General features: G+C 41.1%; 1 protein-coding gene across 1 annotated transcript; it reads right to left on the bottom strand.

Annotated features, from left to right (window-relative positions):
- Positions 1–639: 639 nt before the first annotated feature.
- Positions 640–24504, bottom strand: PRKG2 (protein kinase cGMP-dependent 2). Its single transcript, XM_030947395.1, has 19 exons — positions 24398–24504; positions 21493–21999; positions 18605–18771; positions 16904–17017; positions 14113–14218; positions 12852–12915; positions 12157–12234; positions 11016–11110; positions 10189–10257; positions 9358–9456; positions 8265–8415; positions 6842–6978; positions 6593–6682; positions 6282–6423; positions 5332–5495; positions 4582–4704; positions 3599–3661; positions 2676–2742; positions 640–1796 (listed from the first exon to the last, which is right to left on the bottom strand). The coding sequence occupies exons 2-19, from the start codon at positions 21984–21986 to the stop codon at positions 1701–1703; spliced, it is 2319 nt and encodes a 772-aa protein (XP_030803255.1). The 5' UTR covers positions 21987–21999; positions 24398–24504; the 3' UTR covers positions 640–1700.
- Between the last annotated feature and the right edge of the window lie 1814 nt (positions 24505–26318).

Raw genomic sequence — 26318 nt, 5'->3', positions numbered from 1 at the left:
CACAGCTGCACAGACTTAATGCTAACTGCACTAAACTTATCATACAGATAATTTTTCACTTAAAAAAACATATATATGCCCCCCATTATTATTTTATATATATAGGTATATATAAGGAAACTACATATAAATACAATGGAAAAATACATTCAAAAGCTTTTTATAAAACTTGGCACAATATTATTTTGACTGTAATAAAAATATTTATGAGAGAAAGACAGATGCACAGGGAAACACAAATACATAATGTCTAGTGCTTCATCTAAATCCTGAAAATAAAATTTAGTCTTTGGTATTACTAAACAAAGTTAAGTTGCAACCATCTAGAGTCCCAGCTCACAGCCTCTGCTCCACCCTCTCTGATTCCACTTTGCACAGGCTTTGCTGGCTGCAAATTTCCATAATAATTTGCAAACAGGCAGAGAAACAAAACCAGCTAAATATGTAGTGTCTTCTTTCAAGGGCTCCATCCAACCTTCATTAAATTCAGTGGAAAATATTCTATTGCCTTATTCAGGCTGAAGGCTATGCAAAATATTTAAATTGATTTGCTGTCAAAGCAATAGTCACCCACCAGTGAAAAATAATTATAACCATGTAACAAAGCATGGAACTGCCCCTGAGGCATTCCCTCCCTCATTTTCCCCTTCCCAGTGGCAGAAGTCACTCCCAGGAGCCATGGGTAACTAAACCCTGAGCACTCAGTACAAGTTGCCCAGGAGGTTTTCCATCCAGCCTGTGAAACGCGGGAAAGCTGCGGCAGCTTCAGCCCGGAAATTTAGATAGGACTTGGTCTCAGCAGGAGCTGAAATAAATCCAAGCAGTGGCTGCAGATGCATCCATCCCATAAACCCAGCATGAAACCCAGGAACATCCCTGCTTCAACAACAGTTGGGGTTCATAGCACAGAATTTTCCTGTATAAGCCACGAATGCACAACATCCATCTGCATTTTTTCCCTGCAAGGTAAAAGCTTTTTGTCCATCTGTTTTATCTTCACACTACACAAAAGCAAAACATTTTAAGCAAGGCACATGGCTCTTTGAAGCAGTAAGGGAAATGCATATCATGGTCTGATTCTCTAGGCAACTTCTATTATGCATACATCTTTTTGTTTGACCAGTCTCACGTATCCAACCTGGCGCAAAACTAGACTGACAGACAGGCAGCTTACACAGTGATACCCCTTTGGCTGTAGCTAAATCAAACCAGTAAAAGTCTCTTTTCTACACATTTGTGGATCAGTGCAATACAGGACATTTTGGAGGAAAAGTGAAACACAGCAGAGAAAAAGAAAAACAAGTGCCTATAGTTTTATCTACTGACAAATGTCACAACTGTTGGCTTTTGATACCCATCCTCTCCACCCAAAAAAAGATCTATGGTAACCTTGTTAATATCAAAATTTCAGCTAGTGATATTTTTAGTGGCAAAACCATAAATCCAATCAATGGTATCTGGGAAATGTTCATAGAGACACTGTGTATAAAAAGATAAATTCAGGTTACCTCTGCTGACTGAATGCATGCCCTTGCCATAAAACACACAGATTTTGGTGGATTATCCAAACAAGTTCTGGTTCTGTACTGTCTTCTGTTCTTCAAGGAGTGCTGTGTAATTTGTGTAACTTAATTTTAAGCAAAAAACAAGATAGAACTGATGCCTATGAGTCTCTATAAATGTACCAGAAGGAAAAGTGATCAGAAATCTTTGTCCCAGCCTGAAAGTTCATCTGGAGGGCTTCCCACTTCAGGTGGATAGCTGTCAAAGTAGCTGTAATCAGTTGGTCCAGACAACTAGGACATGGAAGACACATACAAAAGGGTGTTTCAGAAAATACCTTTTGAAAATGTTCTCTATTGATTGTTCTCTATTGATGCATAATTTTTCTTGCTCCCAACATGGAAATGAAAGTCTAATATGATAAAGATAATGTCTTTCAATGGATGCAATTCCTCATTCTTTAAAAGAAATACCTCCAGTAATTACATTGTACAACAGAACAGTGGCATTAGCCTTCTTGTACAAAAGAAATTCCCAAATATCAAATCCTTGATTTCATCCAAAACCCTGTTAATTCAGTACGAAAACTGGGCCACAATGTACAATTTGAATGCCATTTAAGACCAAATCTACAGTCACAGGGTAGCTACTCAAAGCAGACCTCAGAATCACTTTTTGTTTCAAATTAAGATCAAAGTGAGCTTCAAATGCTTTATCCTTAGTCTTTTTTCATTTAAGGGCAAAAACAAATAGGCCATTTAAAACTGGGAGCTTACTCAAGGATGTGTTGGAACTCAGTAGCAGGAGAACACAGGAATTTGTGTACTCACAAACCCTATACTCTTCACAGTAATATGAACAGTGCATCTTAATAATGTGCCCATTACCAAGGGAGATATATTTTTTCAATATTAGTTTCTGACTAAACACCATTTGTTCTAGTAATGTTGAAAATGTAATGCAAAGTACACAGGCTGAATAATATTTCCATTACTTGACTGACTGTAAGTTATGTATTGCTTGCTGTCCCTCTTTCATTCAATTTTCACAAAAAATGTTGAACTGTAATAATTCAAATGCATCTTTAGGAAGTTTTGCTATCACCATCAGTTCTCCTTTGTAGCCAAGCTGTGTTAGCAAAGCATTATGATACTGAAAGCCAAAGCCAATACCTCTCTTTTTAAAGGCGATGTCAATTTCCTCACTTTCAGACTATCCCAGTTAAAGCCACTCAACCACCTGATTAAAAAGAGATGAAAGACAGGGAGACACCAAAAGAGAAAGACAAGTTCTTTTCAGACATCATACCACAAACAGCTGAAAAATCAGGCAAACAAGGGCTATAAGAGGCTTTTTCCATGCAAACTCCTGTAAGAGCACAGTTAGAAGGAGGAATATGGAGCACCCTCCTTGCCACACAAGGTAGGGGCAGTGTCAGGACCACCAGGCCCTTTGGCACTTCTGCATTGAGGAGGGGCACAGACAGGCAGGCTAATGCATGCAGAAACACAGCCATGCAGAGGCTTGTGTGCCTCCTTGGAATGCCACCCTTTTTACAGCATGAGAGGAGGAAGACAAGCAGAAAAATCAAAGAACTGCTTTCCCCAAGCACAAAGTGAAGGGCTTGGAAACAGCTCAGATAAAAAGAGAGAGCAGAAAATGTTTAATTTACAGAGGGTTTTCTTTGTTAGAAGAAAGGCTTGCATTAGAAAAATTCACTGTGAGAAAGACTTTCTTTGTTACAAGAAAGAGGACAAAACCCCTAAAATTATTGCTATGGAGCCCTTAACTACTCATTCTTAAAAATCAAATGTTGAAGGGTCAGGAGGTCTGAGAGGCAGATGCTGAACTGGCATTGATTTCTCCAAGAACTGAATTAAACTCCTACATCAACAACCTGCAGCAAAATCAGTAAAAAATAAGATTTCTAGATAATCATGCTGAGAATTTACATTCATATTGTTGCTTGCTATAGTTGCAAAAATACTCAAGAGCAACAGAGATGTCTATGAGTTTACCAGTCTGGGATCTAACATGTTAAAAATATTTCAAAATAAACCCCCAAATTTTCTTCTTGGAAGTCTCTTTTGCTTACCTGTGCTTCTTGATGTCATTTATTCCATTCCTCAAATTGCCTAATCTTTCTGTAGGGTTTTGCCTCAGAAAAAAAAAAAAAAAAAAAAAAAAAAAAAAAAAAAAAGAATAAGGATAAGAATATATAAAATACTCCTATTTTTAAAAAGAGCATTTATAGGTCCTAACTGCTTGCATTTAACAGTTGCACAGGGATGCAGCTTGCATAAAACATGCGGCCTCATGAGGAGATATAATGAGGTGTTGCTCACTGCTCCTTTTTTCTGAGGATGGAGAAACCTTCTAGAAAGCCAAAGCAGTGTCACTCAGCTGTGAGAAGCAGCAGAGGGAAATCAGCTGGCTGAGTTTTAGTTGCATATCCCTTTTTTTTCCTGGCCAGCAGGTCTGAGTTACAAAAGGAGGCAGATCAAAATTTACAGCTACAAAGATCCTTCCAATTGTGGTACACAAGAATGTTGACTGTTGTTCCCAGTGCCATGGATGAAATCCCCTAGGAGCTGGGAATCCAAAGCCAGTGTCACCAGCCACAGTTGTGCAGGCCACTAAGCTAGGCTGGCCCTTTTAAAATATCACCTTCTGCACATTTTCTAAAGGACTTAAGCCAGTCTTTAAGTGCCCTATGTTTTCTGTAGAATCTATATGCCTAAGTAATTTTGGAAGCCTTTTATTTTTTTTAACAATGTGCTTGATTTGAAAATCAAATCCCTTAGCTCTTTCCTCAGCCCTCACTTAATAAATTTTCCCAAAGATGTGTTTCAGAAAAAATTCTCAGCTGCAGAGAAAGCCCAGAGCCTCTGCTGCCTCTGCAGACTCAGAGGTGTGACACATTCAGGGGCATGCAATGCATACTGAATTCAATCAGAATAGACCACGCCATGCATAACAATTCCAAATAAGGTTGTCAGGAATTCAGTGCTCAGTGTGAGTCCTAAAAGAGCTCAATCTCTCTACACTCAGGCTTTGCCCCAGACTGCCCCCTCCTACCTGCAGAGCCTGCGGATCAAATCCTCAGGTCGCCTTGTTATCGCTTTAGGAAAATCCAGCTTTTCAATGCCTTTGAGAATCAAATTGTACGTCATCATCTGATCAGCCCCAGAGAATGGTGGGCTGGAAAAAGAAAGCAACACTGCTAAATGGAACATCTGGCAAGAGCAGATGTGGCCACTACTTATCTAAGCAAATATTTGAGAATATAGAAAAAATATGGAAAAAAGCCCACCTTCCTACTTTTACAACCCTCACCCTTTCAGCCTGTTTAAGATAATAGAAATTCAAGCCACTTGGCTTGAAGCTGAGAAGCTCTCTGTAGGTACCAGGTAAAATGCATGACCATGTGTCCCTTTAAGCCTAACTCAGAGAAGTTTCCACTTCGTATTGCCACTGAGCATGTCATAGGAGTGTGCAGGGAGCTAAAGAGAGAGCCCTGCTTACAGTTCACCCACCCCACTGCACCCCATCACCCACTAACAGGGAAGAGAACAGTCTGTTGTCATTTGTTCCTCACAGGAAACAGCAGCAGCAGCTGCAGAAGCCCTACACCTGCCAATTACACCTTGTGCCTGGATAAGGCAGAACTGAGAACACATAACCCACTAGGTCTGAGACATTTCTGAAATGATGGAAGGTAAGACTTGCATACTGAAATATCATTTTGCAAGGCTGTCTAAAAAGAACCTTGGAAAGATTTCTAGTAACAGATAAACTAGATAAGAACTTTGAGTAGGAGGCACTTACCTGCCAGTGAGGAGTTCATACACAAGAATCCCAAGGGACCAAAAATCCACGCTGAAGTCATGGCCTTTACTCAGAATGACTTCAGGGGCAACATACTCAGGGGTTCCACAGAATGTCCAGGTTTTCTGCCCTGATCCAATCTTCTTTGCAAATCCAAAATCAACCTGATCAAAATCAACATATGCTGCATAATGCAGAGGAGTTTTGCACTGGGAAGCCTCAAGGTCTTAATTGCTTCCTCACTTTCTGCAAAAACCCCAGAATGCTAGTTTACAGCTAGAACAACCACACAGTGGAATTGCGAAGGAGGGAGAGGTAATTCCACTGGATTACTGAATGTTATAAAACAGATACATCTATTATCACAAGTAATTTTCTGAATAGTTTTCTTTCTGGGGAGAACAACCCATGATTTCCTTGAGGACGTGAGATTTACTGTCCCTGGACAGCAGCGGGTTGCTCATTGTCTTCGGAATGGATATTTCAAGCTCCCTGAAGGGTATTCTTGTTGCACTTCTCATGGTCACAGTAAAGCCTGGCAGGAGTTCTTTTCTGTGTTCCTTCTCCACAAAGAGAGAGAACCTGTGATTGTAAATGGAGTCAATGAATGTTGAACCTGTGATTGTATCAGGCTGGACAGGGAGGTAATTCTGCACCTGGGAAATGTGGTTTCTGTTCTTACAATAAAACTGACTGCTGGGAGAATTTTTCTTTTGCTGTTTATACTGTGGCAAGAGCTCTCAGAGGCTGTTTGTCCATGGCTTGCAGTGGCTTTGCAATGCCTTAGTTCCTCACTGTGCCATGAGAAGCCCTCCCTCTTTACTGCTGAAGCACAAGAGTTACTACACTCCAGGATCCTGGTTCTATAATTACATGCTATTTATATCCCCCCCTGCAAAGAAACAGGATACAGGCACAAAAGGATAACATTACAATTGATTACATCTTACCAATTTTATATATCCTTCAGCATCCAAAATTAAATTTTCTGGCTTCAGGTCTCTGTAGATAATTCCTATTTGATGCAGATAGTCAAAAGCCTCTGTCACACACCCAACACAAAACTTGGTGGTGAATTCATCAAAGCTGCCTCTGGAACAAAAATAATCACCATCAAGTTCTGAAAAGGCCTCAGTTATTAACCAGATAATATCTAACATCCAGAATATTAACCAAACATCTTTTCATTGAATAGAGAACCTACTCAGTAGCCACATGGGGCTGACTTTAAAGGGCAAGGTTAGGCTGTGTTTGCTGTTACCTGTCTCTCAGCAAGCTCCACAATTCCCCTCCAAGGCAAGCCTCCAGGAGCATGTACACATATTTGTTATCCTTGAATGTGCGATACAGCCTGTGGAGACAAACAGCAGCAATTTAGCAAAAGCAAAATAAAAATGAGACTTGTGGTGTCTTTCCTCCAGAGCTCATGTGTGCCAAACCTCATTCCTAATAGTGCTGCCCCAGGGGTCAGCTGGGGGACAAAACCAAGGGAACCTTATGCTCAACTTACTTCACAACAAATGGAGAACATATCTGCTCGAGGATTTTCTTCTCAGAATAGATGTGCTCTTGCTGTTTGGTGTCCACTACGTGTTTCTTCTTTATGCATTTCATAGCAAAAGCCATGTTCTCATTTTTAACTTTAACCTGTGAATAAAAATGATGAAAACACATGAGGCAAAGAAAGGATGTTTTACTAAATCATTCTCAGTAGATACATTGATATCCATCTTTTTCAACACAGCACAGGACTGAAATTGATGGCTGTAACAAGGGACAAATTCCAGATTTTCTGCAGAACTGTTATGTGAGATTTTAAGCCAAGCATCACATATTTTAGTTTCCCAGTCCCCACTCATAAAGTGAAATGGTCCCTCTGTTCATTTTATATATACCAAATAGCAGCAGCTTGGACAGGCACTACATGTTACAGTGAGTTTATATCATACAGTGAGTTTATATCACAGTGGTCCCAATTTCAATTTAAGATTTCTAATCACCAGCATAATACAAACAAAAAGGAAAGGCAGTTTAGGAAGAATGTTTACAAATGATTTCGCATTATACTGAAATATTATCCAATATGCAATAAAAATACGGAAGTTAAAACAGGGCCTCTTGGAAACGAAGGAAGCAGATATCTGTGTTCCACAGCTGGATGAGAATTCAATTTTTAGCTTAGTATTCAGATGCTGCAGTAGAATTCCAGTGTGGAATTTTTTTTTGTGAAGCATGAATCAGAATGGAATAGTTGATGGTCTAACTACTGTAAAGGATTATTGACTTCACTAAAAGCACAAAGTCTCCTTTAATTTACCATTACCTTCAGCAGCCTGCACAAAAAGCATTCAGGTTTTTGTCAGATGTTTGCAGCTCAGCCAGAGGCGAGTGGAATTTAAGGCTTTGGGTTAATGAAGCCCTTGGTATCCCAGAAGCACAGCTGATCACACTATTGAATATGACTCAAAAGAGCCATTGCAAATTGTTGGAAATTTCCCAGTGAACACAGCTCAGAGATAGCTCAGGCTGGCTGGAGCTGCTGTGGGGCATACAGAAGCAGTTCTACCATCACAGACTACGTGGTGCCATTCAGACTGCTCCAGGTCTAGGCAGATTCCTGGAAAAAGGCCTGCCATTCAGGGGACATAATGCAGGCAGGCACGTCTGTAAACTCCGCATGCACAAACTGATGACTATGTCCAGTGACCAGGAAGGCATTTTTAACAGCAGGAGATGGAGGCACACAAGAATGGGTTTGCTCCTTTAAACACCCAAGTCCTAAAATGCTTTTTAAAACTATGCAGTGCTTTATGGAGAATTATTTCTGCCTAAGGGGCACAAGCACATAGAATACCAAAATCCTTCCCATTATATGGCTAAATCAATCATCCAAGACAGAGAGCTACATGAATAATTTTAAAACATTCTCTTACAAGCTCAACCCTTCCGAACCCACCAACACCCAGAGTTGTGACAACTTCTAAATTCTGGAATGGGGAAGGAGGGAACTGGGCTACTTTCTCCTTCAGCTCTATCATCTCCAAAGACACCTCTTTGGTCAACTGTCCACAGAAGGATCTTCCTCTGCATTAAGAAAATTAACATAGGTTAGTGCTTTTCCTTGCCATTACTTTTAGTGATCCTACATAAGGGAAAGGAAAGGAAATGGAAAAGGAGAAAAGGGGATGTGGGAAAAGACAAGGAGGAAAGGAGAAAGAAAGAAAGAAAATTCTTCTTATTTCCTAACAGAATCTTAATGGAGTCCTATAGAAGTAAATTAGGACAAAAATGGTACTCAAATTCACTGAGTAGAATCTACAGTAATTTTAACAAGACCTGATCCCTGGTGAGATTCCTGTTGATGGGGGCAGCTGCAAAAGTTTGGGCAGTCCAAGCTGGAGAAGCAATGCTTGAAGGACTGTGTACCAGTTCCAGAACAATTATCAGAAATAAGAATGCAGATGTATTTCTGAACAGAGGAAAAACACACTCTGCTAACCTTCCAGCAGTGCTCAGACTGAAACCAAAGGTACATAAACTAAAAGTGGGGCCCACAGCTAAGAGCAGACATCAACACCATCAGTGCTACACTGAAACATTAAAAATAAACTGTTTCTTTATGTCTGCTTCTTTCTTTTTGAAATGGCACTTAATTTTCTGCACAGTAATACAGATTCCTTAACTAAACCTGGAGTTAAAGTTGGCCTTCAGGGGTTTTTACTAGTCAAAGAACTTACCATCAAAACGCAAAATTTGAGCACAACATAATTTATTTTTTTTCTGTGCTCAGTCTTCCAGGAATAGAATGAATTCTTGTTTGGAAGTCAATACCCTGAGATTCTATGTAATTTTTGTATCAGAAAAAGTTTGTTGGGCTCCATAAGCATAGCCAGACTGTTTTAATACAGTCACTGCTGTCATTCTTAGGGGTCCATCTCCTTCAACTACCATCCATGATTTTAAGTATCTATGACTCTTTTTTATGATTAGCTACTACAGGTGCAACAAACAAATGATCTGACTTACTTTGCATGTCGTTTCTCATCAGCCTGGGCCAGGTTGGCCACATAACCTTCCAAGTAAGTTTGCAGTTCCTCGTAAGTTCCAACTGTTTGATTAAATGTCCTAAAACCACAAAGGAAACATCATAAACTGCTGAACATTTGAGTCATGACCCAGTAGGAGTTGGTAGATACTCAGGGATCACTTCCTCCAGGCTCAAGAAATGATCAAGAAATCTGGCAAAGGGGGCAAGAGACCTGTGTGGAGAAATAAAGAATTCCTGTAATTGCTCAGGCTCAAGTAGAAAACATACAGAGATGGAAGCTGGGTCAGGCGACTTGGAATAATATAGAGAGGTTGTCAGGATAAATATAAATGAGACAAGGATGGCTGAGGCCCACCTGGAATCAAGCTGGCCAAGGAGGTCAAGGACAAGAAGAATGATATCTTCAAATACATCAGTAACTAAAGGAAAACAAAGGGTGATGTGGACCCATTACTAAATGTAGCAGGGACTCTGGTGACAGAGAAGGCAGCGTTACTGAATGCTCTCTTTGCATTGGGCTTCACTGACAAGAACAGGCCTTAGGAACCCCTGACCCAGGAGATCAGGATAAACATCACCACCAAAGGAGAGAAAGCAAAGAGAACTCTGAACTACTCTTAAGCTTCTGTGCTCCAGCACTTGCTGTCAGCCTCTCTTCATTAGTATTCCTAAAGCACAACCACTCGTTCAGGATCCATTTAAGGAAACACTGTGGTTTTTCCTACAGTGAAGTCACATTAACCCACTGAAAGTCACTTTAACCTGCTGAAAGAGGATGCAAATCTTTTATGAAGGAGCAATGTACTTACTCTCTGTCTATAACGAGGCACTCCACATTGTACTCATCTGCAATGACGTTTGCTGATCTGACGTCGTCACTGAGAATTGAAATGCATTAGGAGAGCTCAGAAGCATGTCAAAATCCTAAAGTACCTCACACTGCACTCATGGAGGGGCACAGCTGCTCTGGCTGAAAGTCCTCCACAGCCTCTGCAGCCTGTACCTCGATTAATGCTGCTGAACCAAATACAACATTTAGCCTTTTACTAGTCATTATTATGGTCTAGCACAGTATTTTTTCCAGTTTCAATAGGGTTTGGATCATGACATCCTTTAGCAAGTTTCCAAGAAATTAAGGTGAGATGTAATTACCACTACATCAGGATTCACTACTTATTTCTAAAAAAGTCCTTGGATATAAAACATTCCCAAACCCATTCCTCAATCACACACGTAAATACGTACTGTGTGACTCCTCTTCTCTGTTTCTTACTGCCATGGGCAGTGGAAACAAGAGCTCGTTCCACTCACAATGGACCTTATCCATTCTGGCAATTACAACCTGGCATAAGTTCTCAGCACAGTTTTTACTGAAGTATTAACAATAAGCCACAATGCAGAGGGCCAGAATTTGACTTCTGCAGGGAAAACCAAAGGTAGATGCCAGTGTAAACTTTCAAGCTCTCTCTGCAACCCCTCAAAACAATAATACAAATTTGGTCACTACCTTCATCTACTGACTTTACAATGAAAAGAAATATATTCAAAACAGACATGAGTTGTAGAATCTGACACACAGTGATGGGACAGCTGAGATCCTGATATTCACATAATGAATCAGACAGTGTGAACTAACCTAATGAGAGCCTTTTCTCCAAAGTAATCTCCTTTGTATAGATTTTTAATCACCTGAGGCTGCGAGTGGTCTGTAGTACTCTGGGTAACTATCACCTGCAAAGCACAGGAACAAAAATTTTATAAGGGAAAGTTTCAAAGTATTGCATGATTTTCTTTCTATTCTGTGTATTTGAGAAATGTCTTAAACTCAGTAATGCTGCAGAAAGAATTACAGATATATATTGTTACCCTTCCTCTCAAAAATTACACCCAAACATTCCCTGACCCCTCTCTGATTTTTGCTGGGAAGAAGGAATATATTCCTTATTGGCAAGACCTCAACATCTTCTCCTCATTCTTTTCGAAACAGAGCAGAGTAAGTCACATTTTAATGAAAGACTGAAAAATATTTCAGTTCCCTCAGTGGGCAGATGTCATATGAGCTTTTTGTCTTCTCAGTTAAATAGGCAACACTCCAGAAGAATTAACTAACATTTCCCCTCACGAAACTCTGCTTCCACAGTAGCACTTTCTGCTGATGCCCATGTTAGCAAGAAACAAACTAGAATATCTACAGACACAGAGATGTTTTGGAAACTGGAAGTTTGTTGTGGAAAATTCTCCTGGTTTAATTCTTTAGAGTCCTGTGTCAGCCTCCAATGTATCAGCTGAAGGATAAAGGCTGCTGCCTTGCTCCTCTGGGACTAACAAATGAAAGGGCTCTCAGACACCTCAAAGGCCATTCTCCAATTGAGCCTAGGACTCCATTACTTGGACTTTTCACAAGTCTATATTTTGCCCATCAGATATTGCATCATGTAGGAGAAGGCGTAGGGTCAAATCTCATTTACAAAAAAAATTACAAAAAAAAATTACAAAAAAAAGGCTTTACATCTGTGCCACAGAGTCAAGAGGCTTCAGGACACAATTTAATTACACTGTAATTAGAATAGTATAACATGAGTTCATTGTGAATGAAAAATTAGGCCCCCTGAATCTCTGCAATGCTGCTCCAGGCTTTTATCATGATATTGTGAATTTATTAGCATGTGCAGAAACACTCTGCATCATTTTTACTGAAGACCACACCCCATAAGGTAGCTTTTGAGATACAAGTGTTTGTACATGTTATTTTTTCAGCTAGGTTTATTAGACCTTACCTTTCCTTTTGCTATTATAAAGAAGGTGTTTCCTTCTTCTCCTTCCCGAATAACATAATCTCCCTTGTCATAGTACTCCTGGTGGGGGGCAAGTGAGAGAAAATATTGTCCAACAAATCTTTGAAAGTTACTATGCAGAGTTCTTAACACGTGGATGTTTCACTGATGGTTAATTTCCTATATCCTTCATGCCTCCATGCAAAAAGAATAAAGAGTTACCACTATCCTTGGAAAAAAACCCCAGCTATGGTTATAGATCAGGCCTTTACCTTCAAAGGCTGCTGGCAAATACAGCCCTCAGGCACACAGGTATTTGGCTGGATTCATGTGCTGGGGACCTAATGCCTTCTTCCCTTACATCTTGCAGTGTATGTGGTCCAAGGGATATGAAAGTATTACGTATCCACATCACAAAGAGGTAAATTTGATTACCAAAAGAGTCCTGGAGAGCAACTTTGTACTTAATCTTAATAAAGGATAGATTACAAATCCTCTTAACTACTTGCTTGGCTCCTTTGATGCCAAAAATATAACTTACTTCTATGTCACTAGATGTTATTATTTTCTGCCAACCTGGAATTCAGCTCTGATCACTCCAAAACCACTCTCATATTAAAAAAGCTTGGTTGCTTTTTATTTTTCTTTGTTATTTTGGAAGCTTACTGAATATTATTTAGAAAAACTTAATATCTTACCACTTCCAGGCAGTCCATGATCTTGGTTAATTTATCTTCAGGTAAGTTTTTCAGCAGAGACACACTTCCAGAAAACAAACAAACAAACAAAAAGCCCCATAACCCAAAGTAACTATCATTAACAATTTTTCATGATCTCTTCTCATCTATGCAATTTTTACAGTCAAATTTTATAACTAGTTAAACTAGTGGTGAACACAGTACACAACTAAATCTTAACTTGGAAGGTTCAAGCATTCTCATCCTGGTTTTTAGATAAACTCTCACAACTTAGAAATACAGCAAACATTGGTCAGCTTGTAAATCAACTTTATATTTCAGGAGAGGAAGGACTTTAGTGGGCAGAAGGATTGATTTCAAAAGAATCCAGCAAGTACAAACCAAACACATGATAGCAATTCAAGAATATATTTTCAAGTGCACTGCAGAGACTGCAAAATCAAAGGTAAAAACTTCAGTAGTCTGGACAGCTATGGAAAGAATCTAATTACAGTAAAACCTTTGTGAAACTGCTGGTAAGAATGAAAAAACCTTCCACTCTGATCACTTGGACTTGTAAAAGTTAGGAAATTATAGAAATTTCTATCTATTTAGGCTCAGCAAAGAAATGTGTATAGAAATCAGAGGTGGAGAGGGATGTGAAAATACACAGGCATTCTGTGCATGGCATCTTGAAGACATAACAGAATGGCCATTCTGGGTTAAAAAGATAGAATATTACATCAGCTAATTGTGGTTTGGAGCATCTAATTTCCCCATCTTCCTAAGGAGAAGCATGGCACCACTCTCAGTGGTCCCTGCAGGAGAGAATTATTCTGCTCTGCAGATTCCTTAGTAATTTAGATTGGAATTAGTTCATAAATTGAGAGACATGCAGATCTCATATTCAAATCTCCAAAGGATAAGGAATATTCCTTAATATACTCCAGCAGCAAACTAACTACTCGTTGGAGGATTTACTTAGCTTTATTTATTACATTGTTCTAAATGCTAGACCTGTAAGTTCCCTATACATTTATACTACTACTTAAAGGCATTCAAGCACCTATTGAAGTTTTCTAGTGTGATGCAGGAGAAAAACAATTAAAATGGAAAAAAACTCCCACGAATCTTAAAAGAAAAAAAAAATACAAATTACTCAGGCTTTTGATGCATATTTGCATGAAGAGCACCTTTTTCTCTCTGTTTACAAGACAGTATTGTTGTGCACCTTAGTAAGTAGCACAACGCAGTATCAGAAATAGAAATTCATCATATTTACCTTCTAAGGAAGTTTCTGTATTGCTCTTGTCTGGTTTGTGCGGTCACTCTCATGATATTTTGAAACACTTCTCTGTCCAGTGCCCATGTTTTAACATTAGTGATTGCTTTGAGAAAACAAAACAAAACAAAAGAACAAAATCAGCAATGTTTCCAAATTATTTGATAGATGCTATTACAGAATCAGCTCATGGTAGAAGACAGACTAGGTATTTCACAAGGTCCAAGGCTGAATTTTAAAATATCTAGCACCTATTGTAATCAGACTTTTAAAAGAATTCAATTACCACTTAAAAAATGCTCACTAAAGTAAGGAATAGATTTCCAAATGGTTCCTCTAGGGAACGCTTTCCATGCAATTTCATAGGCTGAGCAACCTTGGAAATGACAGGGCTGAACACTTGGGAAAATCTACCCTAATCACAGACAGTCACTGCACTCAAAAGCTGTAAAATGCAAACAAGCTGACTGGAAAGAAAGAAGAATATGGTTGGTTTTCCAAAACCTATGTCATTAAATACTGTGCCCTGGATCAAACCCTAATTCAGATTATATGCAAATTATCTGCACTAAGATAGAAAAAACAGAGGTCAAGAAATAAATTTAATTTCATTTACTCCTGTGGTCCTCATACACTTTTCCTCCAAACTATCCATTATATAAGGGAATAAAGGGTAATCAAAATATTAATGTCTCATTTTCAAAAGATAATCAAACTATTAATATGGTAAGCAGGCACAGGATTCAGCATCAAAGATGCAAACCACTAAGCTTCTGAGTGCAATCACCGATACAACAAAACAGTTCTTATTTTTTTAAGCAAAAGGTGATTCTATTAAATTTAATCTCTTCTTTTAAAAGATGCTACACCATATTCAGCAGTTTTCCTTCTGCCCTAAGAAAGAACAAAACTATGTTTTCTGTGAGATAAAATTTACAGAAAAAAATTGGGACAACTGATTTCCTCTGTTTATCATCAACAGGAAACCATTTTTTCCAGGGAACAAAAATGCCAGGTTTAAAATGAAGCACAGTCATTTCTCATTGTACACAATACACACATATGATCTGTCATCTATCAAAATAGATAAAAAATATTTCTGGATGCTGGATGGGAGAACAAAGGTATTACTTTGGTTTTATTTCTCTCCTGGATAACATCTTTCAGTTTACTTTGCACGAAGAAAACATGGCAAGTATCCAGCTTATTGCAAATTGGTATTTCCTGTATCTTGCACCTTAACTAAATGAAGCAGTTATAGAGTCAGAAAAATGCCTGCAATTTGAAAGATGAGATTAAAAAAAAAGAGAGAAATTTGGAAACATAGGGGTAAATCACATTGCAAATTTCATATACAGCTCCTGCCTGTGAAGATGCTGCTGAGCAGCAGCAACCATTGAGATGCTGTTTGGATGAAATCCTTCACTTGTGAGTTTTCACAGGCTGCAGGACAAGGGCACCAGCGCAGATCCAGCATCAGGAAAGGGTTTCACATGTGTGTTCACTATTCATGCTCAGTTATGGCATTGCACTGCTCTGCCTCCACAAGGATCACAGGAAAGCTATTGGGGAGGGGTGCATTTCTGCAGTGTTTACAAGTATTCAAATACCTTTTCTTGTCCATAATTGGACAATTCCTGTCCTACCTCAAAAGCAATTAATGCTAGCAAAGGCCTAAAGCAGCTTGACATCTTATTATGCGGAAACACTACTTTATAATGCTAATACTATACAGCAGGCAAAAAAGAAAAATAGGGAACATATTCAATTAGAACAGCATCTTAGTAAGAAAAATAATCATATTACTGATGCTGTTCTGTTTATCAGGCAGCAACAAAAACAGATTACATGTAATAACTTCCATCTGCAAAGCCAGCAATGACTTAGTGCCTAAACTGGGTGCAGGAAGAAAGACCAAAAGATTTTACAGCAAACAACTTCTTGTTTTATTCCAGTTGCTCCTTTTAAAGTCAACATGAACTCTTCATACTTACTGGTGGCACAAAGTCCCTGCAGATTCAGACAAGAACAGAAATTAGTCTTCAAACAAAGTATTATTTATGAAATGGTGGAGAGTGGAAAAATGATGAACTTAACCATATTTAGTCATTTACTTGTTCGTCACAGAGCAAGTATGGCATGTTGGAAAGGGAATCAGGGGTATTTAATGGATGTACACCCAGTCTTATGCAGGAAGAGGAATATTTGTATCAGAGCAACACTTAACCACTCCATCCTGCTCAGTCCCCAGACTGCCAGCTGCAAAGAGGTCTAGGCAAGACTCAGTAACATAATGGTGATACAGAACTAAAAGAAGTGCAAAAGCAACAAATTCCTGCATATTTTAAATTGAATTAGAATTGTACCCAGTCTACTAAAAACACCATGGCTCTCATATGCTTTCAAACTCACTGCAATTTCATCCTCGGCACTGTGTTAGGCACAAGAACATAAGAGCCACAGACCACCACCTCTACTAAAGCATCCACAATTAAAACACAATCCTGCCCTAGTTGTTAGTTTGCTACAGATCAGGCTAACCAGCACAATTTGGAGGTGCCTAATTGTTTATCAAGGGTTATGCCAGAGATGGAATGACGCTCATGGCATAGTATTTGAGCTCCCAAGAAGAAAGAACTCAAGGAAGAAATATGTGAGTTTACTGTAGATAACCAAGACATGCAAACATCTATTAAATGAAAACTTCAAAGGAAATCTGGGTATAAGAGGGATCTCACAAAAATCCACAGTTTTCATTTTGAGCAAGGTTGCTGTATTTAACCTCAGGTACCTTTCACAGAAGCTGTCCGTGTGCAGTTGTATAAAATGGCCAGTTCACCAAATGCTGTCCACACAGGTATTGAGGAGAGGAGTTTATTCTGCTGAAAGACTTCCAGACTGCCCTCTGCCAAAAATCATCAGGATAATAGCTATTAAACCTGTGCTCAGCTGCACAGAGTGAATGAAAAACAAATCAATGTATTTCTGACTTTGCCACCCCCTGGAACACAGGAACGGGAGCAACAGTGCAAAAAGTGCTTTGAAACACGTATACAAACCAGTAAAGATTTATTTTTTTAAATGAACTGCTAATCTACAGATGTGCTCTGGAAGGAAGGGCCATTCTAAATCCTGATGGGTAAAGCTTTGCTACAACAAGCCATTCCCTTGTGGTTGAGATACTCTAGTGTGGTGTAAAGAAAGAAGTCTCAAAATAATGATCACAGGAGAAATGACTCATGGTTTATCTCTTCATACAGATGTATGAGTATGTATATGCAGAATGCAAAGGAGAGGGCAGAAAAATTAAAAGCACATTAAATCTTCATTCAAGAAGTTGTTCTCGAGCTTTACTAGCAAAAGTCTAAGAAAGTCTGAACTTCTTCACAGTTTATGGCCCCCAAAAACCTTCTCTTAAACATGTTATGAAAGTTCTGCCCTCTTCTCTCCAAGGCCCACACCATCTCCTCAAGAAAGGTTCTAATGTGCCAGAAAAAGTTCCAGGTGCATTTCTCCTTTCTAATATTTCATCTGTTTTCAAAGTGTTTTCATTTTGTCTTGCAATAATATGACCACACTGTGGTCATATTATTGCAGTGCCTCCTCTTTTTTCCTGTAACATTTCTGTTTTCCTAACACAATTACCATAATTTTTTCCAACTAACCCATCCACATGAAGTCAGAAAATGTGCTTTCCAACTTATACCAGTTTGTTGATATACCTGTTTAAATATTCCCACCTCAACAGAACTCATACTATATATAGTATGAGTTCCAATTAATGTGAGTCTCTGAGACTTTTAGTGGTCCCCAGTAAATGAAATATGCAAATTTAACACAAATTTTTTTAATGGTGAAAAGATGAAAGACCTTATTACTGATAGGAGCAAATTCCAGGTGTTAAACTATAACTGAACAGCAATTTGAAGCACAGTAGCAGTCAGCACAAATTATTTAAGATTTGTTGACCTTATTTTAGGAAACCCTTCTTATCCTAAAGTTATTTTTTTTTCCCAGAAAGAGCCAAGCAGGTTTTAAAAACACAACCCCTCATCTTTGAGAACAATGAATGAAGACCTCATCTTTCAATTTCCCATACACAGAAAACTGGTATCTTATGAATGTTGACAAGTAAGATTATTTCAGGAGTGGCTTCATGACTGAACAGTTCTCTGTATTTTAAATAATACCTGTTTTTCCTCTGGAGAGGAAAGGGTTGACTACACCTACAACAGAAAGGAGCTGCTGGCCTCTGGACTTTCAGGTATGAAAAAGGTCATGAAAAAACATTAAATCAAGACTCATGCTTCCAAGGTGCTTTTTTACTGCTCTCACTCTGTTTCATAAAAGTCACTAGTAAAACATGCATTGCCCTCCATAGGGACAAATAATTTAGAGGCACAAACACCCTCACTGTGATTTCCCTGCAAAACCTCCCAAACCCCTTTCCTGTTTCTTGCACTTGTGTGCTGTACAAGTGAGCAATGTTCACCTTTGAGCACAAAGATGTGATTTCCTGGTTCTCCCTGCCTGATAATGTAGCTCCCTTGCTGGAACGTCCTCTCGTACATACATTCCACCATGTCTCGTGTCTGGTGAGGCTCCAGTCTCTTCAGGAACTGGTTTTTATTCAGGGCATCTGTGATGAGCTTCTTCTCACTGGTTGCAAAAGAAAAACCACAAAGTTTAAAATGCCCAGCATGGCTGGGGTTTGTTATTCACCAAGCATTCATTGCTCTCAAAAGCATTCCTCTCATTTCTAAAACACTGCTCTGCCTGCCTTGTTTAGACCTTGTGGGATGGTAGCCTGGTCAGTGAGGGAATTGTCTGTGCTGTAGTCATCTGGTGGAACAATCCCATTGAACAATCTTGTTCTCACTGCTCTCTGAGACAGTCTCTGCATCATTTCCTGCTGCAGTAAATGCATATAAATAAATGGGTGACTTGTAAAGACAAGAACTGTCTTTCTTGGAGCTGCTGCTGGCAGAGCCCAGGGGTTGGATTTTAAGGAGAACACATGGAAAAAGAAACAATGGATGAATCTGTGGATAAGGGCTAACCAGCCAAAACAAAGGAGGTCATACACAATCTATGGGTTCTTACTGATTTGAGTATGTTCTGGCTCAAGGGCAGCCTATAAAGCAGTGCCCCAAGTTCTCACCAGAAATGAAGGCAATTAAACAACTTCTGCACTGACGGGGCTTTTATGGCCCTGCTGATAGTTTTCTTTTACTGCTGAAGGATAAATTCTGCCTTCGAGCCCCCATGCTCCTAATGTTGACAAAGTCAAAACCCTGACAGATTTCTGAGGCATTTAAGGCTTCCTCTTGTTTGTATTCATAAAGCAATGGGAGGTTGCCATCAAAACTAGGTTATGTGGGAAAAATCTCCTGAGGACAATCCAGGAATGAACAAACCTAGGGCACATAAACACACTTACATTGTTACTAGCCATGTAATGACTGAAAATAAGTGAAGGTGATGAGATGATGCAGGAAAATAAAACCAAGTAGCTATGGTGAGGACTGTGTTTAGAAATAGGAATCATAACTTACCTTCTGCTGAAAGCAACAGGGTTATTGGAATATAAGCTCTAACTTAGTTTTCATCTAAAGCCAACCTTGCTAATTTGATTCATCCTGGCCTGCATCATGTGTACAATACTGCAATAAAATACAGTAATTGCATATAACCTGATACGTGAAATGAGCACAAAACCTTCCAGAACTATGGAAGAGGAGACTATACTTCTAAACTCTCATTCAAATCATCTATGCTGAGTTACTCCAAACAAAAGTATGGCACTCAAACCCCTGCCATATGAATAGCATAAAATTGTGCCATTTGCTTTACAAATATTTCTAAAAGGGACTGGTGACACTCTGGAATCAATGCAAATTCAAGAAGCATGGAGCTTCCCCTCCTTCTAAGGCAGCTCCTTGCACAAGGAGCACTGTAAAGTTACCTTACACAGCAGTGGGGCTGCATTAAGTCCTTTCTCTGTAAAGGGGAGGCAGCTACTGGTAGCAGGAACTCCAAACACCCCTACAGACACTGTCAGGCTAAGGGGTCAGTATGTGCTAAGTATAGCACTCAGAATTCTGCAGACAGTGAAAGTTACACTTTGTCCTTATGTGTCTGAACTGCCTGACCTTGACCTACTACAGTATTTACAGACCAGGTAAGGAAACCAAATGTTTGTGCCTTTCATAATTTGGCTGCCTCAAGAGCAAGGGGATGGGGTCTTACACAAGTGCATATGTATCACAGGCTTATCTAACTTAGAGCCATAGCAATAGCAATGCACAGCACTACAGATTTGTGGTGCTTTTTTTGGCATATGTTTGCTTCCAAAATATTTGGAAGATCAAATAATACTTTGACCACCATGACATCAAAAAATGATCTGCATTATGTTTGGATTGCTTAAGCTGCAATACCTGCTTTGTTTCTGGCTGCTGCACTTTGCTAATCCACTGGCTCTTCTCCTCACTGCTGTTACAATTCTGTCTCTGAAGGCACCCTAGAAAACCATGTGGTGGACTGCAGTACAAGGATCGTGCCAAGGAGGAGACAGGTTACAAACAGAACACTCTTAAAGCTATGATTTAAGCTACCCAGGTACTTCTGATAAAACATTAATGCAGTTCCCTTGCTCTGGAAAAACACTGCCAGCTGAAGTTCTCAGCTCTTTGTGGTGACTCAGGCAGCCCTTCTGATTCATGAGGCACCCTCTAAGGTGCAGTGCTGGACATGATGGATGAGAAAACATGCCTCATAACTCTCAGGTCTACTATGGTAAAGACTCAGATATGCCATGAATAACAAAGCTTCCCACAAATCTGAAGGCACTAAAGTCACTGGCTGACATCCAGGTAGAGTGTGGCTACCACCATGTTAAACAGACTCTCAGGTTATGTCTACACTGCAAGGTAAAAGAGGGTCTAAGTTACGCTTAAGGATACCAGTCTGATATCTCTGTCTGCAAGGTCAGCTCTGACCACAGAGGTTTCTGGGTCTGTCAGAGTCTAGAAGGTGTAATTGGATTCAAAGAGGAACAAGTAAGATTCAGTTCCTACACCATGATTGTTAGAAGCTGGAGGGAAGGAGGAAGTTGGCAATAATGATAAATCCAAAAAAAAAGTAAGATTCTCATCTAAAATACAGAGGCTGCCCACCACTCTTCATCTGAAGTCTGTGGGACACAGATGATTCTTGGTTAAAGCTACCCACAAACTCAACCAGAGTCTATCACAGCTGCAAAGCCTACATGAAAAGGATGAATATTTTAATCCTGATTTATCATTAAGAGAAGATATAATTATGATATAAGTAACGACCTCGTAACACAACCAGAGAAGCCCTCTGAAACGAGCTCACCTGGAATCCTTTCGGACTGTTGCTTTTTCAAGGGAAAACATAGTTTGCCTGCTCAAATCACACAGTCCTGTTGTTGGCTCTGCAGATACACCTTCCTTGGCTCCTCTCCTCCTATCAGCAGAGACTTTAAATGGAGAAGGCTGAAGAGAGCGCTCTCCTTGAGTGCTAACAACATCCTGCAGCTTGTTCAGCTGTATGCACTTGCTCTGAAGCTCCTTGGTGAGTTCTGCTATGACCTTAGTCTGCATAGCCAGCTGTTCCTGAAGCTCAGCAACGTGGCTTCGACTCTCTTGCAGCTGCTGATCTTTTCTCTTCAGCTCCTTTTCCAGTTCAAGTACCTTGCTGCAGAGGACATCAGCTGGGCCATTGATCACATTGATGCCTAGGCATGGGTCCATCAGAAACTTGTGGCTGGCAGCACAGCCAATAGCCAGGCTTGCCACGTGCCTGTTGGGCTGCCTCAGGTGCTTGGGCTTCACTAATCTGTTCCCCATTTTGTCCAGAGACCTAGGTGGGAAAATAAATCTGCAGTTTTATTTCATTCCCAAAGAAAAAAATAAAATTAAGTCATGGGATGTTGAGCAGTGAATTCAGTAATTAGCTGGCAGCTGAATTTGCCATATGCAACTGTAGTAAACACAGCTGATTGCCTTCATCCTCTCCAGTCCTGCAAGTCAGCAGTGTAAAGGGCAGGGAGAACAGGCAGGGAGGGATGGCAGAAACAAAGCAAAAGATCTCATGGCTACTACTTCATTTTTGTGAGTTGAAGAGATGTGTAAGCTCCTTTCAGCCTAACAAAGACAAGACAAACAGTAGGAAGGAGAAAAGCTTGTTCTTGCCTGCTAAAGCAAGAAAATTGTTAGAAGCAAAAAATAAAAGTTGGGTCACTTCCCCACTGAGGAATAATTATTGTGTAGACTAATTTAATTTAAGAGACAGACTAATTTAACCAGTGGGTGCATACCTGCCTGGCATAAAGGATATGTGATTAGTAAGTATATGTGTTAACACACAGGCAGCTGGCATCATTTCTGCAGCTCACTTACTCATCTAAAACTGGCTCATATTTGTTAGTATAACTGCTGTAACAGCTGCTACTGCTGTCAAGGAACAATCATCTTTTTATGGGGAATTACCTCTTTCCATTGGCTACTCATGAAAAGTGACCAGGAAAAAAAAATGGTCCTGGGCTCCTGTCAGAAAACACGTATGGCTCCAACAAGCACTTGTTGCAAACCAGCAGCCTTCAGTAGATGTGCAGTGAAGTGACCCCCCTTCTTCCTTGGACACAATCTTTTGCATGTTTCATTGGATCATTTCAGGAGGAGCAAGGGATGGTGCTGCTGTTGTGGTCAGGCATCAGCAGGCCCAAAGCAGCTGTTTGTCTGCCCCATGGATGAAGGACACCTTTTTCAGGTTGAACCCAAAGTGATGCGGATTAAGATTATCTCTTTCACCATTTTATTGGAACTGGATAAGAACATGGGCCTGACAAGGTGTGTTGGTCAGATGACAAGCTCCAGCAATTTGCTTTTACTTGTTAGCATAACCATAGTTGTAACAGACGCACAGTTCTGTTCTGGTTTACAGCCTTCAATGGGTCAGAACTGAAACAGCTGACAAGGTACCTCACATTCCAAATCTAGTTTTCTTTAACATAGTTTTTCTTCTCAGCTCTGTCTTGCTTATTGCGACTTTGAATAATATTTTTCACTTGTGCCAATTTCACAAATGCATTTTGAACAGCTGATGCTTCAGCCTGTTAACAGGGACACCTCAGTATGTCAGAAATGAAGGCAAATCTGTACTGCACAGGAGAATTTAAACAAATTGCACGTCAGGGTACTGAACCAAATAACTCTGAAGAGGGACCTATGTGTCACTGCACATGGCTTAACCAAAGATATTAGCTCAGCATGCAACCATATTTAAAAACAACCCCAAACAACAATCAACATAAACTAAAAGTTACAATACAGAGAGGAGATTATGGGAAACACATCATCACACTGTAGCAGTCGCTGCTACTAAAAGCAGTGGCAGTCACTACATTTCAAATAAAGGATATCCCACACACTTTAAAATTATGTATGGCAGAGTGAGTGCCCCAAGGCACAGAAAAACCTACTGTTGGGATCGTACCCAGCAACAGAACAGGTTTACTGTGTGATGTTTGAGGTTCATAATCTTCCAGCCTCACTTGAGTGACAACGTTAGCAGCTTCTGTCTTCCCATTGTATACGCACAGTTAATTGTCAGTGGACAATGGAACAGGCAGCCGGATCTGACAGATCCCTGTTTCCACATCATGCCCTTAACTGGCCACTTGTGTAAGAAACTCATGGATGTGGCAGGAATCAATAAAACACTGACAGGTGATTTTGGTAATTCAGCATTACAGCAGCCAATTATAGCAGAAAACTTAAAGCTTTGCTCCTGACCAGCTTTACCCACAGCTCCGGAGACAAAAGGCTCAACAGGGCATTCATTGCTCTGCGTTTGCCCATAGGACACCTCACACGCTCCTTCCAGGTCACTGAACAAACGGAGACAAGCACCGGACAGACCCAAAACCCAACCGGGAGAGACGGAGGTGTCCGCGCCCGCCGCGAGATGCTCGGGGGATGCTCGGGGGATGCCCGGGGTATGCTCGGGGGATGATCCCGGGATGCTCGGGGATGCCCGGGACAGATGTTCGGGGGGATGCTCGGGGGATGATCCCGGGGGATGCCCGGGGGATCAAGCGCCAGCCGGACCCGGGTCCGCCGCAGGCCCGCGGGGTGCGGGCGCTGCCGGGCCGGCACCCCCGCCCCGCCGGAGCCCGGTCCGGCCTCGGGAGGCCGCGGCTGCCCCGGCCCCGGCCTGGCCCGGCCCCCGCCCGCCCGGAGCCGCGGGCTGCCCTCACCTGCGAGCCCGGAGCCGGGGCGGGCTGGCGGCGGCGGGCACGGAGCGCTGCTCCCCGCGGAGCCGGCTGGGCACGGAGCCGCTCCCTCACGGCGGCCGGGGCTGAGGCGGGGCCGGCCCGTCCCGCCCTCGGTCCCTCCCTCGGCCGTGAGGGGCTGCGGGGCTGCGCCCGGCCGGGCTCGGCAGGGAGGCGGCAGCAGCGCCGTCCCGGTGGGCAGGGACGGGCCGGGCTTCTGAAGGCACCCACCTGGCCCAGAGGTAATGCGGGGCGAGCTCAGGTGTTTGTCCTGTTCGCTTTCTGCTGCTCGGTGTGCGGGTCTTGGCTGTCGGACACGCAGCTGCAGAGATGCTGCAGCCCTTGCTCTCGCAAAGTGACCCTCAACCAGCGCTGCACAGCCTGCAAGGAGCCGGTCCATGCCCTAGGATATCTCTGTATCCACTCAGGCTTGCCCCAGAAAGGAGCATTGCTCATGTTCAGCATTGACTCTTGCAGTGTTTCACAAGGGCTGTTCTCTCCTAGCACATATCTTTATGTTGATTCAAAACATCTGTCTCCTTTTGCTTACCCAAACAGCCTGACAAACCAGGGATGAAAGGATTTTACAACAGGCAAAGAGCTGCACGCATATCTCTCCTAGGGATGCTGTCAAGAAGACTTGGTCTAACACCAACCTGTGGCCTCTAGGACACTGGCTCTCCAACTTCTCCTCAATTACACTGTAGCCATGATATTTTCTGAAAAATCCTTTCCTTAGGATTTTTTCTCCTGAGAAGCTGAGAGGCCTCAGGAACAAAATGTAAACAATAATTATCTGCTGCTGTGGAATGCAACAGGTGGATCTGTGATTGGTCTCATGTGGTTGTTTCTAATTAATGGCCAATCACAGCCCAGCTGTCCGGACTGTCTCGGTCAGTCACAAGCCTTTGTTATAATTCTTTTTCTATTCTTAGCTGGCCTTTTGATGAAATCCTTTCTTCTATTATTTTAGTATAGTTTTAATATAATATATATAATAAAATAATAAATCAAGCCTTCTGAAACATGGAGTCAACATTCTCGTCTCTTCCGTCATCCTAAGACCCCTGTGAACATTGTCACATTACACTCTCCTTTTGGGACTGCCCACTTATGAATCTTCCTTTGGTTCCAACAGATCTCAGTGCTCCACAATCTCTGTCCATGTCTGGCATGAAGCAGCTCATATAAATTCTAACAGGATCGGGCCCCAAAAGAAAAAATTATAAAAAAATGCTGGTCACATACATTTCAATGCTGAACAGCCTCAAACCAGAAATATTATAGTGCTCAGTGAAACATGTGATGAGAAAACTTGTCCCAGCAACCCCTCTGCAAGTGAGCTGCTCTGGGATGCAGCAACTGGCTCCAGTTCCCTGAGGCAGTTTGTCAGCACCCTCTTCTCCTGTTGCAAAGTTCATGAGAAATGCAGCCAGGAATCCAGAGACTGCTCCCTATTTGTGGTACACCAGGGCTCTGTGGGGTCTTGCTCTTTGCTGTAAGGTGAAAAAGGTAACGAGAACACTGGGAGTTCACCTCCCAGGAGCCTTTGGAGATCAGCATTCCAGACCTGAAAGGACTGAGGTCAGCTGCAGGGCACTGTCTGGAGGGCCTCATACCTGTGTGAGCAGGTCCAGCTGTCACACCTCTTCTAAAAATTCCTTAGATATCCTAGAGAGCCTTTTTATCCCTTCAGAACTTGTTTCAGGGTAGCAGTATGTTTGGGAAAAATTAGGGGTGCTTTGGTCAAGATAAATTAGAACTTCATTTGATACGAGCTAGCTTGAAAATTTGGAAAGCTTGCAACTTATTTTGGTGTTACTGTGAAAGAAAAAGCTGTGCAATCATATCACACAAGGCCTATATCCCATAATAACCACTGTCCTATCTGCAAACTGCAGGGGCA

The sequence above is a fragment of the Camarhynchus parvulus genome, chromosome 4 (assembly GCF_901933205.1).
Source record: "Camarhynchus parvulus chromosome 4, STF_HiC, whole genome shotgun sequence".
NCBI classification, from domain to species: Eukaryota; Metazoa; Chordata; class Aves; order Passeriformes; family Thraupidae; genus Camarhynchus; species Camarhynchus parvulus.
This window is presented reverse-complemented; position numbering and strand designations above follow the sequence as displayed.

What these genes read in the sequence shown, in the direction of transcription:
- PRKG2 (XM_030947395.1), bottom strand. Translation starts at nt 21,986, where the DNA reads ATGGGGAACAGATTAGTGAAGCCCAAGCACCTGAGGCAGCCCAACAGG. An exon ending in ACAGTCCGAAAGGATTCCAG is followed by an intron (nt 18,772 to 21,492) that starts GTGAGCTCGTTT and finishes TTTTGCAACCAG; the next exon opens with TGAGAAGAAGCTCATCACAG. An exon ending in GATGAGAAACGACATGCAAA is followed by an intron (nt 8,416 to 9,357) that starts GTAAGTCAGATC and finishes TTCTTAATGCAG; the next exon opens with AGGAAGATCCTTCTGTGGAC.